This window comes from Peromyscus leucopus, chromosome 1, assembly GCF_004664715.2.
Source record: "Peromyscus leucopus breed LL Stock chromosome 1, UCI_PerLeu_2.1, whole genome shotgun sequence".
NCBI classification, from domain to species: Eukaryota; Metazoa; Chordata; class Mammalia; order Rodentia; family Cricetidae; genus Peromyscus; species Peromyscus leucopus.
This window is the reverse complement of record NC_051063.1, coordinates 156,688,328-156,710,987: the sequence shown is the minus strand read 5'-3', so window position 1 is coordinate 156,710,987 and position 22,660 is coordinate 156,688,328. Positions and strand designations below refer to the sequence as shown.

The window sequence follows — 22,660 nt, the reverse complement described above, 5'->3', positions numbered from 1 at the left end:
CATGGAATGGAATTATGCAACCAGGCAAATTTTAACCTTCCCCTTCTGGTCTCTGCTCATTGGTCCATTCAACTGACTCAGGGCCTCGGGGTTCTGACGGCTGCACAAGGGCCTGGCCTGGCATGGTGGTGCACCCCTTTAATCCCAGCACTCTAAAGGCAGAAGCAGGTGGATCTCTATGAGTTCAAGGCCAGGCTGGTCTACATGGTGAGTTTAGGACAGCCAAGGATAGGTAGGGAGACCCTGTCTCAAAAAAAAAAAAAAAAAAAAAAGAGAAGGAAAAAAGGAAGGAAGAGGTAGGGTCTGGCTTTGCTTCCTTTAAAGTGATGAGAGCAGCCTTTGTGCTTTAGCTGCCCATTGAGGGCTCACTCAGGCCTCACCTAATACTCAGGACACTGCAAAGCAGTGGCAAGAACAGGAGGTGAACAACATTTTGGGAAGAAAAGTATATGGAGGGCTGGCTCCTAAGGTGGCCATCCAATAAAAAGTACCCCAAAGTCTGGTGCAGAGAGACTTGATCAGGCCAGTGCCAAGAAGAGGGAGTTTCACTGATGGAAAGGCCTTCACGTCGGAAGCTCCAGGCAGGAAGCAACCACCAGAGCCATGCTGACAGCCTGATACTGAATAACCAGTCCTTCAGAATAAGGCTCCAAACAGCGGCTGAGCAAGCCCTGGGCAATGGACTGGCAGACTCCAGACACTGCTTTGGTTAGGAATTTGGTGCAACGAAACAGTTGGAGAGGCCTGCTTTTATGGATTGGGCTGGCGTGACAGGAAAAGGTATTTGGAAAGGGCAACAGAGAAGTTAAGGTTCGTCACAGGCTAGAACTAAGATACCAGCTCTAAATTTGAACCAATTCTAGATCCAAACTCTAAAAAAGGACCAAAGACAAGAGACAAGGTGTGGGAAAGGGCTGCATGGATACCAGCTCAACGATGCCAAGAAAAGTGAGTAAGACCACCAAGCAGACAACAGAACTCACTAGGGAGCAAGAGATGTGCGTCCAGTGGACGACAAGGTGCAAAGATAAACATGGTGAACCAGAAGAGTCGTCCAAGCAGCCATGGACAAAGGGAAGGAAAGACCCAGACACCGAATGTCATGGCGCCCCCTCCAGTTTGCTGTGAATGAAATGACATTTGGGCAGAAGAGAAGCTGGATGCTTTGGCAGGGTGCTTCTATGTCACGCCACCGGAGGTTCTGAACTTCCCCCAGGATGGGAACCACTGGAAATCAAGGACATCCCTGTAACTGTCAGCTGAGCGCTCCTGTGTGCAGAGCAGTAAGCAAGATGATGGGGACACAGTAGTGAGCAAGACCCACCACAATCCCGAGACCCTGCTTTTGCGCACATGGCCGAGGTGGGGGGCTGTGCTCGGCACCTCTCGAAGCAGGAGCCAGGACTCTCTCTCTCTTCCATATTCTCCAAGTCTTCCTTAAAGCAGGCATCCAGTCAGTGTTCCTTAGAGAAACCTGAAGTTTTGGTGTTTGGATTTGGATTGTTTGTTGGTCTTTTCTTTACATGAAGGGTTTGGGGATTTTTACGTTTGGGGGTGTTAATTTATTTCTTGTTTTCATTGCTAAGGATGAAATACAGGGCCTTGGTAGTCCTCTACCACCAAGGGGCAGCTCCCAACCATGTTTCCTCTCTTTCCTAAGGATATTAAAGACAAATAAAACAAGAACATGGACAAATTTTTGTTTTCAGTCTTCACTTTGGCAACAAGGTGGGGACAGTTGGGTGGGGACAGACTAGAGACGATGGGTTACCAACTGGAGCACTGTCACCACGGTGAGGCAGATGACAGTGGGGGTCCAAGCCAGAGAAACACTGAGAGGCACGAGTAGCTTTGGCCCTTGGCCAGCCAACTCTTGCACAGCCCATCTAGCCTTCCTCTTACTAAAAGCTGCCTCCTTCAACCCTCCCTGCCTTATTGTCATCCTAAACTTCTATAAGATTTACTCTTCCCCTGGGAGAGGCCAGTTTTCAAGGTCAAATGCAAGAAAAGATGGCTGGTCAGCTCCAGGGTGACCCTGGGCGAGGCCTGGGCCAGTCACATTTCTGCAGAGTCTACTGGGACAAACGAGGTCGCAGAGGCTTTACATCAGTGCTGACAAGTTTCCTCTGCTGCTGAGAAAGCAAGCCAGACACCCTGGGTATGGATACTGATGCCTTGGCTCCCTCAACAGGAAGTGACACTGTCTGGACCCGGGTGGAAACTGACTGTGGATTGCTGAGTATCAAGGCTCCATGGCTTTGATGGGCTCTTATTCTAAGAAGCATTCACCATGAGATATAGGATTGTGCCTACAATTTCAAGCGATTAAGACAAAAGGGCAGCTCTGACTCCTACTTAGCAAAACCTATCTCTGAAACACACAGTGGCTTTGACCTAATAATGGCCCTCTTGCACAGTGGACACATGCCCTGACCTATTTCACTTGCATCTTTCCAAAAATCCTATGGGTAAGGTTACTTTGCAGGTGAGAAAACTAAGGCCGAGAAAGACTTGGATAGACACCAAGCTGTGTAACTGACAGTTATGGAGCAGGAAGTCCAACTTAGATCTTGTTCCACATTCAAGGTACTGTGTGTCAGCCCTCACCTCCAACTCTGGCCAGCGCAATGCTTTGCTATAATCATGAGTTAATGGTGCAGTCCTTGCCGAGACCATCCTTGTCCTAGCTCCCTTCCTCAGAAGATGTTCTCCCCAGCCACTAGGGAGAGGGCCACTAGGTCTACCTACCACCCAGTAAACACAAAGCTAGCCAGAGACGAAGCTATTGAGGAACAGGACAAGAATGAGTAGAAAGGGAGGTGGTGTCTGAAAGCCACGTTCAAGCCCCCAGTCTACCAACTCTTTTGTGACTGGGAAGGAGAGTGAGCTCTCTCAGGACTTCAGTTTCCCCAGCTCTAATGCCTCCCCAAGCCACGGCCTTGCCACCATTCAGCACTAACAATGGTGGCTTGGACCTCTCATCCCCAGAGAGACGCTAGACAGTGCTAGATGAACCTACTACAGGGCAAGGTCAGCCAGTGGATCCTTCTGGTGGCTTCAGCTCCTGCCGTGAGCTCCTCACTCCAGTAGGCAATTTGGTGCTTGATCTAACCAGGAAGATCTAAGCCACCCACCCACCATAAGCTCCCACTCTTGTTGGCACATATCTACTAACTACATACATTGTTCCCAGACTGGCCCTAATTATTTCTATAAGGATAAACAAGGCCTTGCCTTTCCTCAAAGAACTCCAAGTTTAATTTAAGGATCCACATATTAGTTACTATATTATTAGTAAATACTGCATTGTAGAACTGGCACCAACTTCATCTTTTATCTGTGAGTTCTCAGTGCCTTGAACTGTACATGATCCAGTAGGACATGATAAATATTTTGAAGTAAGTAAGTAAACATACAGTGGGATCTCAGAGGATACAGTTTACCAGAGGCACTCTCGCCTCTGCCTCAAAACTTCTGACTCTGGATCCTCTCGTGTTCTACTCCTAGGCTGAAAGAAGATCCCTGCTCCTTCCAGGAACTAACCCCTTCACAGTGATCCTTACTATCATTTCCATGGTGGCCGGGGTCTGACTTCCCCTTCCTCATACACCGCTGTGCACAAGCTTGCTCTCCCTCTCACACCCTTGCTTCGGCCTTCTGGCACATCTTGGCTTCCCTGTGCTAACTGATGCAAGCCTGGCTTCCTGTCAGGATGCTGAGTCTGTTCCTATCCCCATTCGCTACTTCATCTCTGCCAGGGGCACACACACCTGACGCCTAACCCCCCACCTACCATCACCCACCAGTTGCCATGTTCCTGGTACCCTCACCCTCACCAAAGCCAGTGGCCTTTTTCTCCATACCAACCTCTCTGACCTCCCAGCTTCTGGGACACTGCTGTGACACTCTCCTCTCTCCTGTCAATACTCAGTCTGTCTGGCTGCTGCTCTTCCTCTGCTTGCCTTCAAATACAAGTCCTTGCCAAGATTCCCCTGCTACTTACATTAGCTCCCCTGAGAACTAATTTAACGTCAAGACTTCCAATTCAGGAAGCCTTTCCAGGCACCAACCCCACCCCAACCCTGCAGCATCCAACAAAACCACAGGGACTGAAATGTCAGGAAAGAGAAGGTCTCCGTGGACACGGCGCAGGACAATCATATTTTCACCCTCAGACTCTCTACAGCCTTTGTCATGTTCTGCGTGTCCAACAGTGAACTTGACCCTGCTATTCACTCACAAGCTCCGGGGACAGGAACTGCTCCCCTCCCCTGCACGCCACCTGCTCATACGGTGTTCAGAGACAGGCATGTTAAATAAAGCATCTGCAAAGGGGAACGGTGTGAGCATGAAGTGCCAAGCATGAGCCTCTTCACCGGAAGCCCCAGATGTGGCAAGTACAGCCCAGAGGCAAAGGCTCTCTGTGCCGCCTCTGCAGGCCACTGGATGACCAAATGCCTCAAAATAGGAAAAATGCTTCCCGACCTTTCTGAGGCTGAAGAGCACAGCCTAGAGGAAAGGAGGGGGAAAGAGGGGCACACGCCTCTGATTCATGCATTTTCAGTCTGTTCAATCACCCATTGCTCCAGTTAGCTCTGACTGTCAGCTTGACACAGCCTGGAGTCAGGAGAGACGAAAGCTATGAATAAGGAACTGCCTAAATCAGACTGGCCTGTGGATGTGTCTGTGAGGGATTGCCTTGATTATGAAGAGATGGAGAAGGGCCCAGTCCATCTCTAGGCATGTGGTCCTCCTATGTAAAGGAGCAGGCAGAGCGTGAGCCTGTATGAGTCAGCAAGTTGCAATCCTCCAGAGTTTCTGCGGTACCTGTCTTGTGAGGGAGTTCCCTGGTAGGAGATAACACTGTGGAATAGCAAATATTCCTGCCTTCAGGTCCCCGCAGTGATAGATGGTGACCTGAAAGTGTAAGATGAAATAGACCCTTTCCTCCCCCTGCCCCAAAACTGCTTTTGGCCAGAGCGTTTTATCCCAGCAACAGGAAGGAAACTGGGACATCCACCAAGCACCTCAAAGGTACCAGGGACCGGTCTAGAGACTGAGACTGCAACTTTCAACATGAAAGACAAGGCCTTTGCACTCCGAGACCTCACATTCTCGTGAAAAGAGCAAGATGCTAACGGAAAAGGAGCAGGCAGCTGCGGCAGCTGCCTCCTTTCCTAGTCTCTCCCTCCAGCATGGCTGCACTGTTCGGAGGCTCTCTCCTGCATGTTCCCATGGGCAGAGCCACTGTTAGGTAGTTTGCTCTCTCTCTCTCTTTCCTGCAATGCTACAGCACCTATGTGCTGGTTTCTAATCCCCAAAAGAACGTGCTTTGGTTGCTGGTTGTTATAGCCTTGGAGAGGGCACTAAAGACCCTGCTCCGGGAAAGATTTAGGGCTGCCAGGTCCCTAGAGTCTAAAATCTCAGGTTCCTCTGGCAACAGCACTGATGTGTAGGGGTTCCTGCCAGAGAGTCACTCGGGGATGCTTTTTTCCAGGTTGTGTTCAATTCTGTCAGAGCCCTCCGGACTCAGCTGATTGCTGGTGGTAGATTTCTGTGTTATTTAGGGCACCGAAGTCCCACGGTCTTGACACAAACTTAAAATTAGAAATGCATTAAATATAGGAAAGGAGGAAGGTCATTCAGGAAAGGCAGTCTTCTGGGAGAGCTGCAGGACAAAGGCGCCCTGGAAACTTCCAGGTTCATTAATGGGTTTTACACAGCATTCCAGTGGTATTTCTCCTTCAGAAATAACCCGGTGGAAAGCGTAGGGGACAGGCTCAACCCTCAGCTGACACAGCTGAGTGAGTGACTCGGCAATCTAAAAATAGCCCCTTTCCCACCCGCTCTGACAGATTTCACGTCGACCCTGTGCACAGGTTGATCCGCTGCAGCTTTTGGCCTGCAGCAAAACGAGAGCTGGCGGTACCTGAGCTTCAGAGCGACCCGATCTCTGCCCCAACTCTTGTTTAATTCCACAGCTCCTGCTCCCGTGGTGGTGTGTGAACACATGTGCATGTGTGCTGGGATTTGGTGCTCCTCAACCAAACGTGGGCAGAATTTAAACCAGGAACATGACTCAGGGCTGTGACTGCGGGCTGAGCCCAGGCAAGCCCTCAGAAATCGTGGCAATCAGGTCATTTGTCTTGGGTCCTCTCCTACGTCCTAGCAAGCCTCTTCGGGCCCCAGTGGCCTTGGCTGTAAATGGAAATAATCATTCCCCTTGAGGCCTAGGTCGCAGCACCATCCTGGGATCAAATGAGTCAAGGTATGAATGTGCTTCCTCTCTGCTACTGTGCCAGGGAATGGGCCGGGCCAGACAGGCAGGTACGAAGCCGACTTGTGTTCAGTCACAGGAAGGCACGGCAGCTTTAGTTCACACTCACTCGGCCGGCATGCTGTGTGTCTGCCACACACCAACTTGGTTTGGAGAACCTGGGTCAAACAACAGCTCCTTTTTGCTAGTGTCCTCAGCACTAACCATCCTGTCTTCACCGCTTCCTTGCCCGTCTCTACAAGACACTTCACTCCGCACAGTGCCATGTTTACTCGGGTACTGGGAAGTTCTCTGAACGCCAGTGCTTATGGAGTGGACGAGGGAGAGGACAGAAAGAGGTCAATGTCAGCGAGACCCAGGTGAGTGGGAAAGGTAGCATGCATGCACGCACACACGCACGCACGCACGCACGCACGCACGCAGGTGGCGCTAACCAGGAACCCGGAAGGGCAGGGTCCCTGAGTTTGCACAGGGCGTAACAACAGACCACAGGCATAGAAGCCAAAGCAGAGCTGCAAGCCTTGGGTAGAGCACGCAGAGAGAGACGACGGCACTGAACAGGACAGAGCCGGCGGGCGCCCTTCTGAAGGCTGACCGGGCACCAGAGCACCAGCTTAGGTCCTTCAGCCCCACCGGACCAGAAACAATGGGAGAGGCCGAAGAGACAGAGCAAGCCAGCATGGCTCTGCAGCCCAGAGCTAGCGGAACTAGCATTCTCAGGTATGTCAGGGTCGGGCTGCAGCGTGGGATTAGTGACTTGGGCTTCAAAACTCAGGAGCCCCAGAAGCCAAAATCACCATGAGCTTCAGGAGTATCACAGCCAAGAAATAAGAGAAAGAGATGAAAGAGACTCTTAGATCTACAAAACCTGTCAGAATCATCTGGACCAACCCACATCCTGGGAAACTGAGACCACAGGAGGAAAAGAACTCACCCAAATTCACAGTCAGGGAGGACAGAGGAAGACCCAACACTAAGCCACAGTCTGGTTCTTACCCCGGGTCCCCAAAGCCAAGCCAGGTTATCAACTCCAGCGGCTGAGGCCCCTATGCTCCTGCTAAGTGAGCCCAAGTACTTCTCCCCAACTGTGAAATACAGGGTTCCACCTTGGGGTGCAAGTCAGAGCCAGTGCCCATGGGAAATGTGCAACATCCCACTTGGGGCTTAGGAAGCAAAAGGCCGCTGTGATGTGTACTCAGTCTCAAGCAAACAAAGTTGCTCATGCACTGTGCTGATGTGTGCATGGAGGTGAGTCCTGATCACTGTGCAACCCTGGAGTTGCCCAAAGGAAGCTAGAGAGAACCAGAATGTAAAAACCGATAGTGCGGGAGACATGCAACCTCACCATGTTAAAGGAAGTCCACCCAGACTGTAATCTCAAGTAAACTCCATCCCCAGAGGAGACATCGCTCAGAATCAAAGAATCTAGACTTCAGGCTATTAGAGGCTCTGCCACCCAGACTTCAGAAACTTCCATCCAGGAAAGGGCTCAATGTTAAAAGGATGTGCTTCACATAAAGAGAAGGGATGCAAGTGTCGCTGGCACCTTGAGTCCTGCTCTACTTTTAAGACCACATCCTGGGCCTTGCACTCCTTATTCATAAAGCTTTGACTAGCATGTGCAGACTCATTATGAAGATGTAGAAAAGAAGGTTATCCTGTAGTTCAGCTCCACCTGCCCATGCTTCCCCTCCGGACTGGGCTCTTGTTCTAGATCCTTCTTTGCAGGTGTCCTATGAGGCCTCAGCACAGACAACTCACTCCTTTCCTCTTGTCCTTTGGACATGAAAAGTAATTTATGGAAACGAAAGGCAGTGGTCAGCTGTGTGTGGCACAGTTAGGTCCCTTAAGGTCAGGAATTGTCAGCTTACCCCAGGATGCTCATGCCTCTCCAGATGTCCCTACATCCCCACCCCATCCAAGTCCCTGACCATCTAGCTTCGTATGGCTTTTGTCTTCTCTAAGGCAAATTCGCCCCAAACCTACCAGCCTCTACCTGCCTAGAAGCCTCACTCTCCCTGGGCCTCTGGCAAACAGATGCTAAAGAAGCCAGATGTAGGCATGGACAGGAGACAACACAAACCCAGTTTACAAACGTGGTAGCCTGAGCCTGCACAGAGGCCTGAGGATGCACATCAGCCCGAGAGCCTGGAGCAGAGAACAGAGCTCCAAATGAAGCTGCTAAGGGGACAAGGATTCCCTTATCTTGCTCCTAAAAGTCACACCTGTTGGGTCTGGTGGTGCAGGCTTATAATCTCAGCTCTTTAAGAGGCCAAGGCAGGAGAATCATGAGTTCAAGGCCTGTCCAGACAATTTAGTGAGAAACTATCTCAAAATAAAAAGTAGGAAAAAAAAAAAAAAAAGGACTGGTGATATAGCTCAGTGGTAGACCACCTGCCTAGCACGTACAAGTACAACAAGGCCCTAGGTTCAACCCCAGTACCTGTACCCAGTCAAGTCCTATCGGGGTCACAAGGGCCATGTTTGCACTGTCTGTGTCTGCAGCAGCGTGGCACACTGGGCCGCCACAGGTCATGGGATGCCTCTTGCAGAAGAGAAGGTAACTGAATCCCCACTGCCTGCCAAGAACTATGCATGCTATCCTCACCAACACCCTGGGTATTGTGTAAGGTCCCCCTTAGGGACTATGACCTGCATCTTGCCAACAGAACAGAGACAGAGGAATGGATGAGGCTCCAGTGCCTTTGCTACTGTGCCACCCCAAATTTCAAACGACACAAGAAGGCCAAGGAATGCTAAAGACTATCACACTATGCACCAGGCCCTCTGCGCCTGAACGTACTACGCAGAAGAGAGTAAACGTTCCATTCTCTCACTCACAGCCAAACAGAACCTAGAGAAGTCCAGTAGACATCACAGAGATGCTCAAGGCTGCTGCCCTGGAACTTCACCCCCAAGAGTCTGTCTTAAGGAAGCAGTTCAAGCACAGTTCAATGGTAATGATGCGAACAAATAAATAAAATACAAAAGGAAATTACTTGTCTAAAGAATGGTTTACAAAGTCTCAGAACCTTCTAGTCAGTAATGTTAGATAGCCTTTAAAAAAACTTTTGTGAAGGTTTACTCATTGTGTGCGTGTGTGTGGTCACCTGTACGTCAGAGCCCATGAATGGAGGTCGGAGGACAACTTGAGGGGTCAGTTCTCTCCTTCCACTATGTGGGTTTCGGGGATCAAACTCAGGTCAGCAGGGATTAGTGGCAGGCTTCTTTACATACAGAGCCATCTCACTGGCTCTCTGCAGTTGTTTTAAATAATCATTCTAAGACCAAGAGGAAACCAAACAGCATTTGGAGTAAACAAAGACTGGGATCTCAAATACTAGCTCTATGACCTTTTACAGGTATGAACTTGTGCACCTGCAAAAATAATGCACTTTATTAGGGTGGAGACTGAAAGTGGGATTACTATTATTGCTGTGTACATACTGTCTTTATGGTGCTATTTATCAGTCAAGGGAGACGAAGAAAGAAAAGGAAAGCCTCAAGCTTGCACGGAGGAAGGCCTCAGGAGAATGATGGGTAGGATGTGAAGAATAAACAGAACCATCCCACAAACCCAGAAGGAGGTAGCCAGGTGGCCCTGGGGAGGGGAAGCCCTCCAGGTGTAGAGAGGGTTGTAATTAGCCTCGTGCTAATTACAGAAGTCTTACTAGTTTATTAATTTTTCTGATAGACTCTGAATGAAGACTGAATTCCATTAAACTAACTCTAGTTCAGAGACACAGTTCTTAATGTCCATTCTTCTAAATCCCCTAGGACTCAGTTTTGAACTCAGATTTCTTTAAGGGGCTACCCAATGGGAGTCTGACCATGTTCTAGTTGAGTATATGGGAAACACAAATCGGATTTGATCTTTGTTGTTGCTATTGTTTCTCTCTTTTTTTTTTTTTGGAGGTGGGGAGTCGTGCATGTGGGTGGGGGTGGTAGTGTTGGTTGCAGGGGTGGGGTAGGTGTCGCAGGGGTGGGGGCAGACCTGGGAGGACTAGGATGTGAATGATTGGGGTGCACGATGTGAAATTCCCAAATATTCAATAAAAACATTATGTTGGAAAACAAACCAACAAAAAGACACCAGTGAAGTAAAATTTAGTGACAGAAACATACACCCTGGAGAAATTAAGATTCCTGCCTTAAATGGAGAACTTCAGGACATTCCAGAGAACCAAAGTGGCTTGATTAAGCAAGTGGACTACAATGTTTTCTTCACTGGGAAATATAAACACAGGTGCAGAATATTTAGCTCATATTTAAGGCCTCCTAGGTTGGGTTTCAGCCACTCTCCAACTCTGATATTACCTCCTCAGGGCTCCAAGCCCTAGCCAATTGAACTGTTAGCAGCCCCCATATGTTTTCCTTACATCCCACCCCATATGGCTCTGTTCAAGCTGTTATGTCCCTAAAATTCCCCCTCTCTCTTCCAAATGCATGCTCGAGTCCCATCCATCCCTCAGGACATACTCGAACCTATGCCATTCTCAAATCCAAGCCAATCTCTCCAATTGGATTTAAGTTCTCCTGACAGTAGACCTGGAATACTGGACTCTGAACCTCCCTAAATGAGTTACACCGTCTGCATTATGGTGATGGACACCTAGGAAACCAAAACCCAACTTTTCTACCACATTAAACCAGGTTCTTGTGAGGCAGGACCCCTTCAGATTCTATATGAACAGATGGTAACACGTGGCGTATAGTAGGCCCTCAGGAAACACCTCACTGTCAGACAAGGAAAACACCACACTGCCTCCGTGGGAAGTCTCCACTGACCTTGGCTGCTCCTGTCAGGCAATGCACAGGTGCAGGCACACTGCTCTGTGGCCTCCAGAAGACGAATGATGAGTCTTGCTTGCCAGGTTTCTGGCCTTCTTCAGAAGACTCCAACCTCCTCCCTAGCTGGCCATAGTCTGCTCGGCCCCAGGTAAACACCTTGCCAGTTTCTGCAAATAAACGTGATTTGAATGAACGCTACATTCTCCAGATATGCTTGCTCTCAAGGGGAAGCAATGGGTTACTAGGAAAATTGCGAATGTTTATTTCATTCTGTTCCAATAAAGAACATGAGCACTGGGCTGAGGGGATGGCTCAGACTCCTCATGAGTATGAGGACCTGAGTTCAGATCCCCAGAACCTATGTAGAATCAGATGAGGTAGTTCACATCTGCCATCCCAGCATTCCTAAGGAGACATGGGAGGCAAGGCTGGAGAGTGCTCGGAAGCCTACAGGCCAGGCAGCCTGGCACACACAGCAGTAAACAAGAGACTGTCTCAAACCAGGGAGAAGGGGAAGGCCACCTGAGACTGTCCTGTAACCATGGCACACATGGGCCCACACTCTCACAAACATGCATGTGTGTGCGTGTACACACACGTGTGCACACATACATACAGATTTTTTTCTTTTAAGAAAAGAAGGAAACCTTGAATCTTCATCTGTTCACGTAAGTGGAAATTGAGGTTCGAAGAAGCTAAAGGACTCCCCCAAGAACAAACAAGTCAAGAGGAGCAGAGCCAGAATCAGAGGAGAGTCTCAAGCCTACGAGACTCTTGCATAGAGATGACTCCATGGGTAAATGCCAGCCATGCTGGTGGCCCACCCACTCTCTCCCAGACCCACCACCCCCTCTTTCTGCTTTGCCCAGATGCCTGGTCTCAACTCTCCTCCCTCCTACCCAATCCAGGGGCCTTGTATCGTGACTGAAGCTTCCCATTCCTCAAATCTCTTAGAGCTTTCCCCCTAAGTCAATGCTGGTTTCCTGTTTGCTCTTCCTGGTAACAGAAGGACTCCTGCCTTACCCAAAGGAGCAATCCTGACAGTCCAAGGCAAGCGTATCTGTGTGCTGGAAGGGAGGGAGCGAGAGGAGAAAATTGTAGAGCCATTTGGAGGCAGAAATGCACTCCGTTCCCCAGCACCGTGCGGGAAGCCAGCCAGTGGGGCAGATGACAGGAGGAAATGGGGTTTGGAAAAGGAGCAACGGCCTTTCGTTCCCCAGATAAGAGAGATCGCACCAAATTCATTCAGTTGTACCAAGTGCTGCCTTTGTTATTCCAACAGAATTGCAAAATCCGACGAGGCATAGATTATTAACAGATTCTCTGCAATAAATATGCATAACCATGTGCGCCATATAAATTCTTTATCTGTGTTTATTTTAACAAAGAAAAACTCTGCTTAAGAAACAAAACACCAAGTAATGCATATTAAATCCAAGACAAAGTTACTGTGTTTGGTATCAAAGCTTCATCTGGCCCCACACGAAACATATGGCTTCCAGTGTCAGCTAAGAAACAGCCCGAGATGATGGCAGAAATGTCAGGAGAGCGGAGACATATGGGGCTCTGCAGGGGTACGTTCTTAGGTTCAGCCTGCTGGCAGACACTGAGGCACAGACACAGAAATACGACTTCCAGGCTTCCTAGGATAGGGACTGTGCTGGTTCGAATAGGAATGGCCCTCATAGGTTCCTGTATTTGAATGCTTGGTCACCAGGGAATGGCACTATTAGGAGTTGTGGCCTTGTTGGAGTAGGTGTGGCCTTGTTGGAAGAAGTGTGTCAGTGGAGGCAGGCTTTGAGGTTTCAGATGCTTAAGCCAGGCCCAGTGTCTCTCTCTTCCTGCTCCTTGCTGATCCAAATGTAGAACTATCAGCAACTTCTCCAGCACCATATCTGCTTGTGTGCATGTTTCCCACCATGATGACAATGAGTCTACTAAACCCCTGAACTGTAGGCACCCCATTTAAACGCTTTCCTTTATAAGAGTTGCCATGGTCATGGTGTCTCTTCACAACAACAGAACACTGACTAAGGCAGGAACCAAGCCTGCACAGCCCACAGGGCACTGGGAGCACTATGCATTTGGGAATGGGGCACTGGGAGCACTGGTCCCTGTGTATCCAGGTGATATTCCTTTTGCTGCAGCTACCTACAGTTTCCTAACCCAGTGAATTACCACTCCAGCTGCCCTTTGTAACCTGGCACTTACAGCTCCACTCAGCCTAGACATACACTGTTGGTCCTAAGAACCCTTTCCTGAACCAGCAACTTTCCCAGAAAAGATGAAACTCACGAGCACCTTTGTGTCCCCAACTGCCATGCTGCCATCTAACAGTTAAGAAAAGTAAGCTCAGAGAGGTGGCCCGGTCAGGGGCACACAGATGCCGCACCTCTTCAAGTGGTCCAGGCTGCATCCGTTATGGTTCCAGTCACTGAAGAATCATGAAATCCTCCTCCCTCACTTACGTGCATTAGACTGGAAATAGTCTGTGCCCAGTTGGCCAGCTGCCCCTCTATCTAAGCTGGTCAGAATTTATAATCAGACTGCCTTAGCAGGAAAGTCCTGAAGATGACCACTGTGTGTGTGTGTGTGTGTGTGTGTGTGTGTGTGTGTGTGTGTGTGTGTGTGTGTGTGTGTGTAGGCACATCCAGTATCTTCCTCAGTTGCTCTCTACCTTATTTTTTTGAGTCAGAGTCTCCCACTAAACCCGGGGCTTGCCAGTTTGGCTAGACTGGCTAGCCAGCAAGTCCCAAGTGTCCTCCTATCTCTGGCTCTCCAGCACTGGAATTACAGGCACACGCCACCGTGCTTGGCTTTTTTGCATGGGGATCAGACTCAGGTCCTCATGCTCTCATAGCAAGCACCTTACTGATGGAGCCATCCCCCTGCCCCAAGCCCAGCTATTGCTTCCTAAAGGACCCCAGCATTCCTCAGCTGAGAAGCAGCAGCAAACGGCTATCTGCAGGACCACAGAGAGAACTGTGCTATCATAACGGCACACTGAATCCTTCCTTTCAAATCAAGTAAAACATCTTAGAACTTTCTGCTATTGATTATTGATGTCTGAAACAGGCAAGACTGCCAGACCATGGTGCCATCATTATTACATCTCCAATGGCAATTCAACCATTGCACTTACATAGCACTTTCCACCTTAAAGCACTTTACAAACATTAACTAATTAATCTTTATACTCTCTGGGGAAGCCACAGACATTCTAGAAGAGACAAGGCAGAAAGCAGGCCAACCCAACAGCCTCAAACCTAAGCTTAGTACACCCTCCTCTGAGTCTGTTTTTACTAAAAACACTGCATCAAAGGGTTCCCAAGGGAAGGAGTGGGCTCCTCTGTGAAAGAGACGTAGGGGCAGCCTTCTAAGGAGAAAGCACTGTCCTAAAACACTAGCCCAATGACGCCTCATGACTCTGACTTAGACTACCAAGGTAATTAAATGACCTGAGAAGTCAAAGAAATTAATTGAATCCAAACAGCAGGTGATAGGATCAAGGCTTAAACCAATGGGGCAGGCAGAGATGGCCCGGTGTCTTAGTTAAGAGCACTTGGTTCCTAGCACCCACATCAGGTGACTTCACAACCACCTGTACATGCATCCAGCTCCAAATGATCTAATGCTCTCTTCTGACCTCTAGAGGCACCTGCACTACATAGCACTCACACATACACATGAGCATGCACACGTATACAATAAAATCTTTTTTTAAAGGATGTCTACCTTCTGACCCTGAGTCTGACGGTATCTATAACAATGATGTCCACGTGCAAGGAGGCAGTGCCCTGCTCTGTGTGCTTCACAGATCCTCCCACCAGCAGGCCCTCCCAGAAGGCCATACAAAACTCAGGACTCTAGCTGCATTTAACACTTAAACTGTGACCTTATGTTACCTAGAATAAAAGAAAGTAATCTACACACACACACACACACACACACACACACACACACACACACACACACAAATCTCATCAGTGTGCAGCAGACAGACATGTGCCCCAAGCTGAAGCTCACTGTCAAATACAAGGAGATCGGATCACGGAGTTAACAAATGAACATTTCCCTTGGAGTAAAGAATTATGTATTACAGTGATTAAAAAATAGGTATATTAATGTCATCTAAAAAGTGTAGGTATGTGTCTACAGATAAATGATACCTGAGAGAGAAATGCCAAAACAGCTCAAAACGAAGTCAGCGGGCGAGAGCTGATTTAAAGGCGTGGTCACAGAAGACTCAACACGGACGCCAGACAAGCACAGCAGAAAACAGCAGAGGCCGAGTGAGCCTAAGTCCTGCAGAGAACATCCTGGGAGGAGCCCATTCAAGCTGGGGCTTGGAACTGTCTCTGGTGATGGGATAAATGCCATTTAAGGTGAACTTCTGGGTAAGAAAGGAAGCTAGAGAATGAGGAGGGTCTGGAGGAACAAGAAAGAGATAAGCAATGCGATGCAGAGAAATCCACAGGCCCCGTGCTGGGCAGGAGTGGGAGCCCAGGACAGTCTGGGCTATAAGACTGCCAGGCCCACCTGGACACAGGGAAAGAATAAGTAGTCTCTAAACTCAGTCTCGCCACCCTTTATCAGTGATAAGGTTTTTCAGCCAACATACGTACTTTCCGTTATTTTATTAAAAATGTACACTTGTGTCTCACCATTTATAAATTGTGGCTATATTTAAAAATATACAAGATAAGCCCAGCATGGTGGCTGACCCCTGTATCTGCAGCCAGGGGGATGGGTCTAAGGGAGGCAAGTTTGGGAGGGCTGCACAGGGAGTCACAGGCTCACCTGAGCTACAGTGTAGACCCTGTGTAGGTGCGTGCATGTACATAAAGAGAATAAAATTGACTCAAAAAGCAGAACATTTAAAAGAACACAAGAAAACTCGAAAAGAAGTGGCAAGATTCACATCACACCCTGGTCCCTCACACTTACTGTAGAAACCACTGCACCTAGACCTGGGCAGACCTCGGACCTAAAGCAGGTATGGGGACTCCTGAAAGGCTGTCTGGATGGCAATCCTTCGGCAAAGGACCGTCCGTGTCAAGATGACAGCTGGCATCTAGCACTTCCGTGGCACCTATGGCACGCTGGGCACTGTTCTAAGGGCATCGTGTCTACATGCTCAGTGCACAGTGTTTGGTCCTCCACCCAGTTGAGAAGGGAGGCAGAGATGTACTGATAGGGACACGCTGCCCAAACCTCGGGGTATTAAGTAAAAAAAGGAAACCAGCCTAGAAACAGAGCCTAGGATACACCAGGGCCTAAGGGTTGAAACCACGGGGAGAGGAGGAGAAAGAGAAGAACTGTCATGGCTTGACTCCACACTAGAAGTGAAAGAGGGAAGGAAAGACGAGGAGATAACCAGCACACTGAAATGTCAGCATTTCAGGACTGGTGGGAGGTAGTGGGGCCATTAAAAGTAGGAGAAGGTGCAGAGATGCAAGAACAAGGTTCGTACCTATAAAGGTCAGAAAAACGACTTCATTATCAAGTTATTTAACTGTCCTGAGACCTTTTGCAAACATTTCATCAAACATCACATACTCTTAAGAGGGAGAAAGATAACCAGGCACAAAGCTGGAGGGTGGCGGTAAGGTGTGGAGGTGCATGCCTTTGAATCCCAGCACTAGGACGGCAGAGGTGGGCAGATCTGTGAGTCTGAGGCCAGGCCAGTCTACATAGTGGGTTCTAGACCAGCCAGGGCTACCCATTGAGACCCGGTCTCAAAACAAACAAAAACGCTGAGGGATGGGGAGCCCTCTGCAGTCAGGAGCGGGTGGTAAAGCTCTGTCATCACCACCCCACCCCGCCCACCCCCACTCTCTGCCCCATGGTCACAGCGGGTGCTATGCTGCTGCCAGGGACATAGCAACACGAAGAAGGACTCCTTCCAGGGAAGGGGATCTTTAAGTGACAGAAAGATGGGTGAGAGGAACATCCACATTTTCTTAATACTCTGTCCCCAAAGGAAACAGACCACCATTAATGACAACAACTTGACATTAGCCAAAGGAAAATCCAAGGATCGGATAGAGCAAGCTCTCTCTTCAACCCTCCCAGTCCTATGACCCCAGGAAGCTATGAGGTCTTCTGGAATGTGCACCTAGGAAAGTCACTGCCAGCCTGGGAATTTACTCTGGTTATAATTGCCGTTTTCTGATGACTTGTGTGTTCTGAGCCCTTGGGAGGAAGGTAAGGGAGTTAAACTCATCCTCTGCTCTTCTGTCTTAACTGAGCTTGGCCTTTACCTAGGTTACATCAAAGTCCTACTCACCTTCACCCCTTAACCCAAACCAGATGTGTCTGTACAACAACCTGGAGAGCCCAGCTAGGCACTTGGAGAGCATTTATCTTAACAAAGAAATGTGCATGCATTAGAAGAGTTGTTGGATTAATGCCTGTCTCCTCTAGAAAGCCAGCTCTATGCTAATAGAGATCAGCACAGAGTCAGTACTCAAGAAATACCTGCTTCCTAAGGGAACCTAACCATCTCTGCACTCTGCATGGCTCCTTCACCTCCACTGAGCTTTGCATGCTATCCCTAAGAATCATCTACGGAATTATCATAACAGCAGCCCCTTGAAGGGCTACTTCAATGGCACTTTTGTATGAATTAGGCAGGCCCATGGTGGTTGTGGTGCTTTGAGCAGGAATAGCCCCCACAGGCTCATATATTTGAAAGCTTAGTCACCCGGGAGTGGGACATTTTTGAAGGAGGTGTGGCCTTGATGGAGGGAGTGTGTCACTGTGGCGGGGTGGGAGTGCTGTGAGGTTTCAAAAGGCCCTGCCAAGCCCAGAGTCTCTCTCTCTCTAGCTGCTAGTCAGGGATGCAGTTCTCAGTTACTGCTCCAGCGCCTGCCTGCCTGCCTGCCTGCCTGCCACCATGCTCCCAGCCATGATGAGAATGAACTAAGACTCTGAAACTGTAAGCCAGCCCCCAATTAAACTCTTTCTCTTAGAATAGTTGCCAAGGTCATGGTGTTCTTCATAGCAACAGAAGTGACTACAGCAGCTGTAATATGGCAATAGGAGCCAGTGTCACCATTACCCTCCCTAAATGAGTAACACAGCCAATCAAGGACGCCCATGGTCATACCCACAGTTGCTAGTAGTTCACCCTGTCTTCTTAGCCAACCCCACCCCTTAAGCAAGACTTAGAGACAAAGCCACTAATGATCATGAAGAACACTGAAGGCTCCATCATAGGACTTTGGATTGCTCACATGCTTCTCTCTCTGTCTGTCTATCTCTCTCTCTCTGTGTGTCTCTGTCTCTCTCTCTTTCAGATTCAACATAGCGAGTGGCACACCAGAAGCCTCTGATACAGATCAACTAAAGCTGGGAAAACAGAAGAGATGGGAAGCAAGGTGAGCTGGAGAGAAAAGGGAAGGAGAAATGAGATCAGAGGGGAGGGGAGGGGAGGGCAATAGAGGGGAGGGGGGAGGGAGGGCAATAGAGGGGAGAGGAGAGGAGGGGAGAGCAACAGAGGGGAGGGAAGGGAAAGGGAGGGGAGGGGAGGGGGCTTTGGGCAATGACTCATGAGACCAGAATCCGAAGCCCTGGAAAAGGTCCCTTCTCTCTAAAGCCCTACTTTCCACCCATGAAATGAGAGGGCTCAAACAGATAACTTCTCAGACATAAGCAAATATAAAACTTCAATAGTGATGGCTAAAATTCTTCAGGGTCAAATGAGTGATGTCCTATTTCATTTTATTGACACCCTGAGACTCTTCAGTCTGACCAGCGTCATAAAATGAGACACTCACTCTAATTTTAAAGGCCACCTATATAGTTGACAAATCAAATAAAAATTGAGACAATGATAAACCCTAATTTCAGTAAAATTTCCAAAGTCACATTATGAACAATCTGACATAAGAGAGGTTAATACAAGAATACAACTTTTGTTCATGGTTTTCTCAACTGCAAAGGAAAGGCAACCCTGCAGAGACGACATGAGAAGATGACATCGTGGGGAGAATTCACTTATCAGGAACGGACTCGGGCTGGGGGGGGGGGGCTGGGAGCTGTTGGTAGAGTGCTTGCCCAGCATGCATGAGGCCCTCAGTTTGATCCCGACATCACATAAAAGCGGGGCGTATCTGTAATCCCAGCACAAGGGAGGCGAGGCAAGAGGAGCAGAAACTCAACCGTTCTAGGTTACACCGTGGTTTGAGGCCAGCCTGGGCTACGTGAGATGAAAGTCTGGATCTGCTTTGGTGATAGCTGCCACTCCCACCTCACAAACAGGTCACACGGGTTACATGACCCGATCAAATCACACAGCTAGCAAATGGGGACGCATCAGGAATATGAAATATTTTGAAGGCATTTACTGCATACCATCATTATACAGATTGTCATAGTTAACCCACAGAAGCACCCAACGAGCAGGCTGACCCTCAAAGCTGAGATGAAAACATAAATACCCAGAGAGAGGTTTGGTCTTAGACTCAGAGCCAGCAGCTGTCCTGGCCATGTGAGGATGGGACCCAGTCACCTGGCAGCCAAGGCAGCGTCCTTAGTTGCTGTCCTACGGAGGACACACAGGCCCATCTGACCCCACTTCACTTTTCACTAGGTACCTTGCCCCTTCTCAGGTCGTTCAGAGTCCCAAAGACACACACCTTGGCTAGAGGCGCAAAGGGAGCCAGGCTAGGGTGTGATCTTCATTCTTAGCCCATATGGCAAAGAGCGGAGTCCCACAGCACACAGGCATCACAGAAAGCTACTCCGTTTTCACCACTGGCTTCAGCAGCCACCGAATCAGAAGTCAGGATGGACCAGACTGGGTTGCAGGCCCAAATGCCACATGCAGGGTCCCAAACAAAACCAGGAAAGAACAAAGCTTCAGGCTGGTGGGAGGCCTCTGAGGAACCCCCAATCCTAACTCATTTAGTGGCTTGCCTTCTGGTCGGGCTGGAATGTGCAATGTCCCCAAAGACTCGTGTGTTTGAACACTTGATCTTCGGTGTCTCGGAAGGTTGTGATGCTTTAGAGATTTGACTGAGCCGAAGGAAATGGGTTATTGAGCTGCCGGCCTCAGGGGGCAAAGCACTGCCTGACTCTTGGCCTGAGCTCTCTGCTTCCTGGTCCACAGAGATGTAATGGTGCCGAAAGCATCCCATAGTACAGACCCAGGCACTTCAGCCACCATGCCATTCCCCACCACGATGGACTGTATCCCCTGAATGATGATACGGAATAAACACTTCCTCCATACCAAGTGCTGCACTGAACAGACGAAACTCACTCCCCTCACGGAGCTCCTATTCCAATGGAAGAGCCACAGTTAAACCCACAAAACATGCACATAGGGAATAATTTTATGAACTAGTCAGAAATAAGGTGGGAACAGAGAGCAGGCAGCTTGAGGAGCCCCAGGACAGGCACCAACTTCCGGCTGCCTGCTTGGGCTCCTCCTACAGCAAACCACATTGTTTTCTGACCTCTGACCTCCTCCCTCTTCCTCCATCCTGTTCCTCTTCTTCCTCCTCTTCCTTCTCTCTTCTTTAAAAATTGCTTGTCTAGATGACATAAAAATTGTGACTGTTGGTAGCATATCACGTGATCGAACATTCTGTAGTGTTCAAACGCCACCTTTCTTTAAGGAAGAGACCTAAACTTGGAAGCCTCAGCCAACCCATACAGCAGTAAGTTACCTCTCGGGCCCATGATAAAAGGCAGCCAATAAACAGAAGTCAGGTCATCAAGCTCTGTGAAGTCTTCACTAGGTCCTTGGGCTTCCTGATCCTTGGGGGTCAAGGGTAGCGGTACAACAGAGCACATGAATCTGCTGGCCACACCTAGAAGCCACTTAGCACCAGAAGAAAATGCCCTGATTGAGGCCAGTGCCTCTGCAGATGTTTCCCAACTCATTCCATATTCAAACACCACAGCTTCTTCCAACACTTTTAGATTCTTATTAATAACACTTTAAAATGTAGATTGCTGCCTAATCTTAGCTGTGTAATTAAAAAAAAAAATAATCTTGCTTCTCTCCCTCCCAGCATGAAAGGAAACTATACCCTCAGGGCTTCTGCAGCTAAGAATCATACCCCGAGCAAAGCCAGGAGGAGGCTGGGGCGGGGGGGGGGGCAGGGGGGGGGGGACCAGAGCGCTGAAGGCAGGAGGAGGCGAGGCTCAGAGGCTGAGGCTAAGGAAGTGAAGGAGCCTCCAAGGGCACGGGATGTACTGGTGGAGCCAGGGCCAGGGCTCCAGTCTGCTGCTGCTTCCCAGCGGCCTCCCCACTAACCAGGAAAGTAGACTGCAAGAGGGCTTCGGAGAACAGGTATGGAGCCCATGGGAGGGAGTCCATCCAAGGACAGAGCCCCGCTCATCTGAAAAAGAGCTATTGGTTTGGAATTCTCCAGGGCTCATGGGGGGCAAGGCTCAAAGTTCTTCACTGTTAGCCCAGCCTCACACACCATCACGCAAGAAGGGACCTCAGAGCACTCCCTACCCAATCGGCCCAGGAAGGAAGGACATCAGTTTTCCCAAGGTCAAACAGGGCAAATCTAAGAGGAGAACCCAGGCTGCCCTGAGTCCCAGCACATGCTGTCCAGAGCTTCAGAGAAAACTACCAGTCAGTCTCTCCACGCTCTCATACCTACCTCAGTCCATTCCCAGGGAGACGCCTGGTCTTCTCCGCAGGGAAGAGCAGGGAGGTGAGATCCATGTGTCCCCACTCAAAGCCCGTGTCCTAAGAATGGCTACTTGGGAGGCCCGGGGACTGCACAATGGAAAGACGCATACTCTCCCCCTCAATCCTTTCCAAGCTATCCTCTCCATACCTAGGCATGCCCCCAGCCCTGGGCATCACCCTCAGTCTTTGTCCATTGGAAATACCCTATCAGCAGTTTTCATCTCTGAAGTTTAAAAAAAAAAAAAAAAGTGAGAGAGAAGAAAGAAAAATGGCCAAGAACGGTGCCCAGCTGCCAGGGACGCCATTATCTCCACTAATGACAGGGAGTCACAGTGCCACAGCTGAAGGTTAGAGCTGGGAAGCTGCAGCGGGGCGTGCAGAAAAGAGCTGGTGGTCCTCCAGCAAAAACCACACAGCTCTCCACACAGCCCAGCCTGAGGCCTCATTCTGTACAAGGGGGGAGTGGGTTAGAGTCGGCGAAGGCTGCAGAGCACACACCCACTGTGTGAGGATCAGCATCGCACTTGTGAAAACTCAAGAGGTCCCCCTTGGTACGTTACCTATACCCCCAGCTTCCCCCAGGACCGGCTTTCTATAAATGAGAGACCTAATTAGGATCCACCCATTGGGAAGACAACGGTGGTGCCCATTGTTTGAGTGTGCAAAAACTCCCCAAGGTAAGAACAGAGAGAGGGAGGAGCCCATCTTGGGATGCCAATTGGTGATTAAGCAGTGAGAACTTCTGTGGACACGACTTCATATGGCGCCTCTTTAAGTTATTCTAACCTCAACCTCGGACAACTGTCCTGGGTTCTCTAAGAGAGAGGAGCATCAAAGATGGAGGACAGGCCCAACGGAGCTGAGCAGCAAGGCGGGCGGTCTGCCACTGTCAGCGGCCTGGGGGACTTGCCACAGCAGGGGCAGCAATAAGC

At 49.4% G+C, this 22,660-nt stretch overlaps 1 protein-coding gene across 1 annotated transcript in view; it reads right to left on the bottom strand.

Moving 5' to 3' along the window:
- The window catches only part of Sergef (secretion regulating guanine nucleotide exchange factor), a 213,008-nt gene that overhangs the window by 151,116 nt on the left and 39,232 nt on the right, over positions 1–22,660 (bottom strand). The window contains 1 exon segment of the mRNA XM_028880185.2: positions 11,066–11,235. Coding sequence (XP_028736018.1) covers positions 11,066–11,235 — 170 coding nt within the window.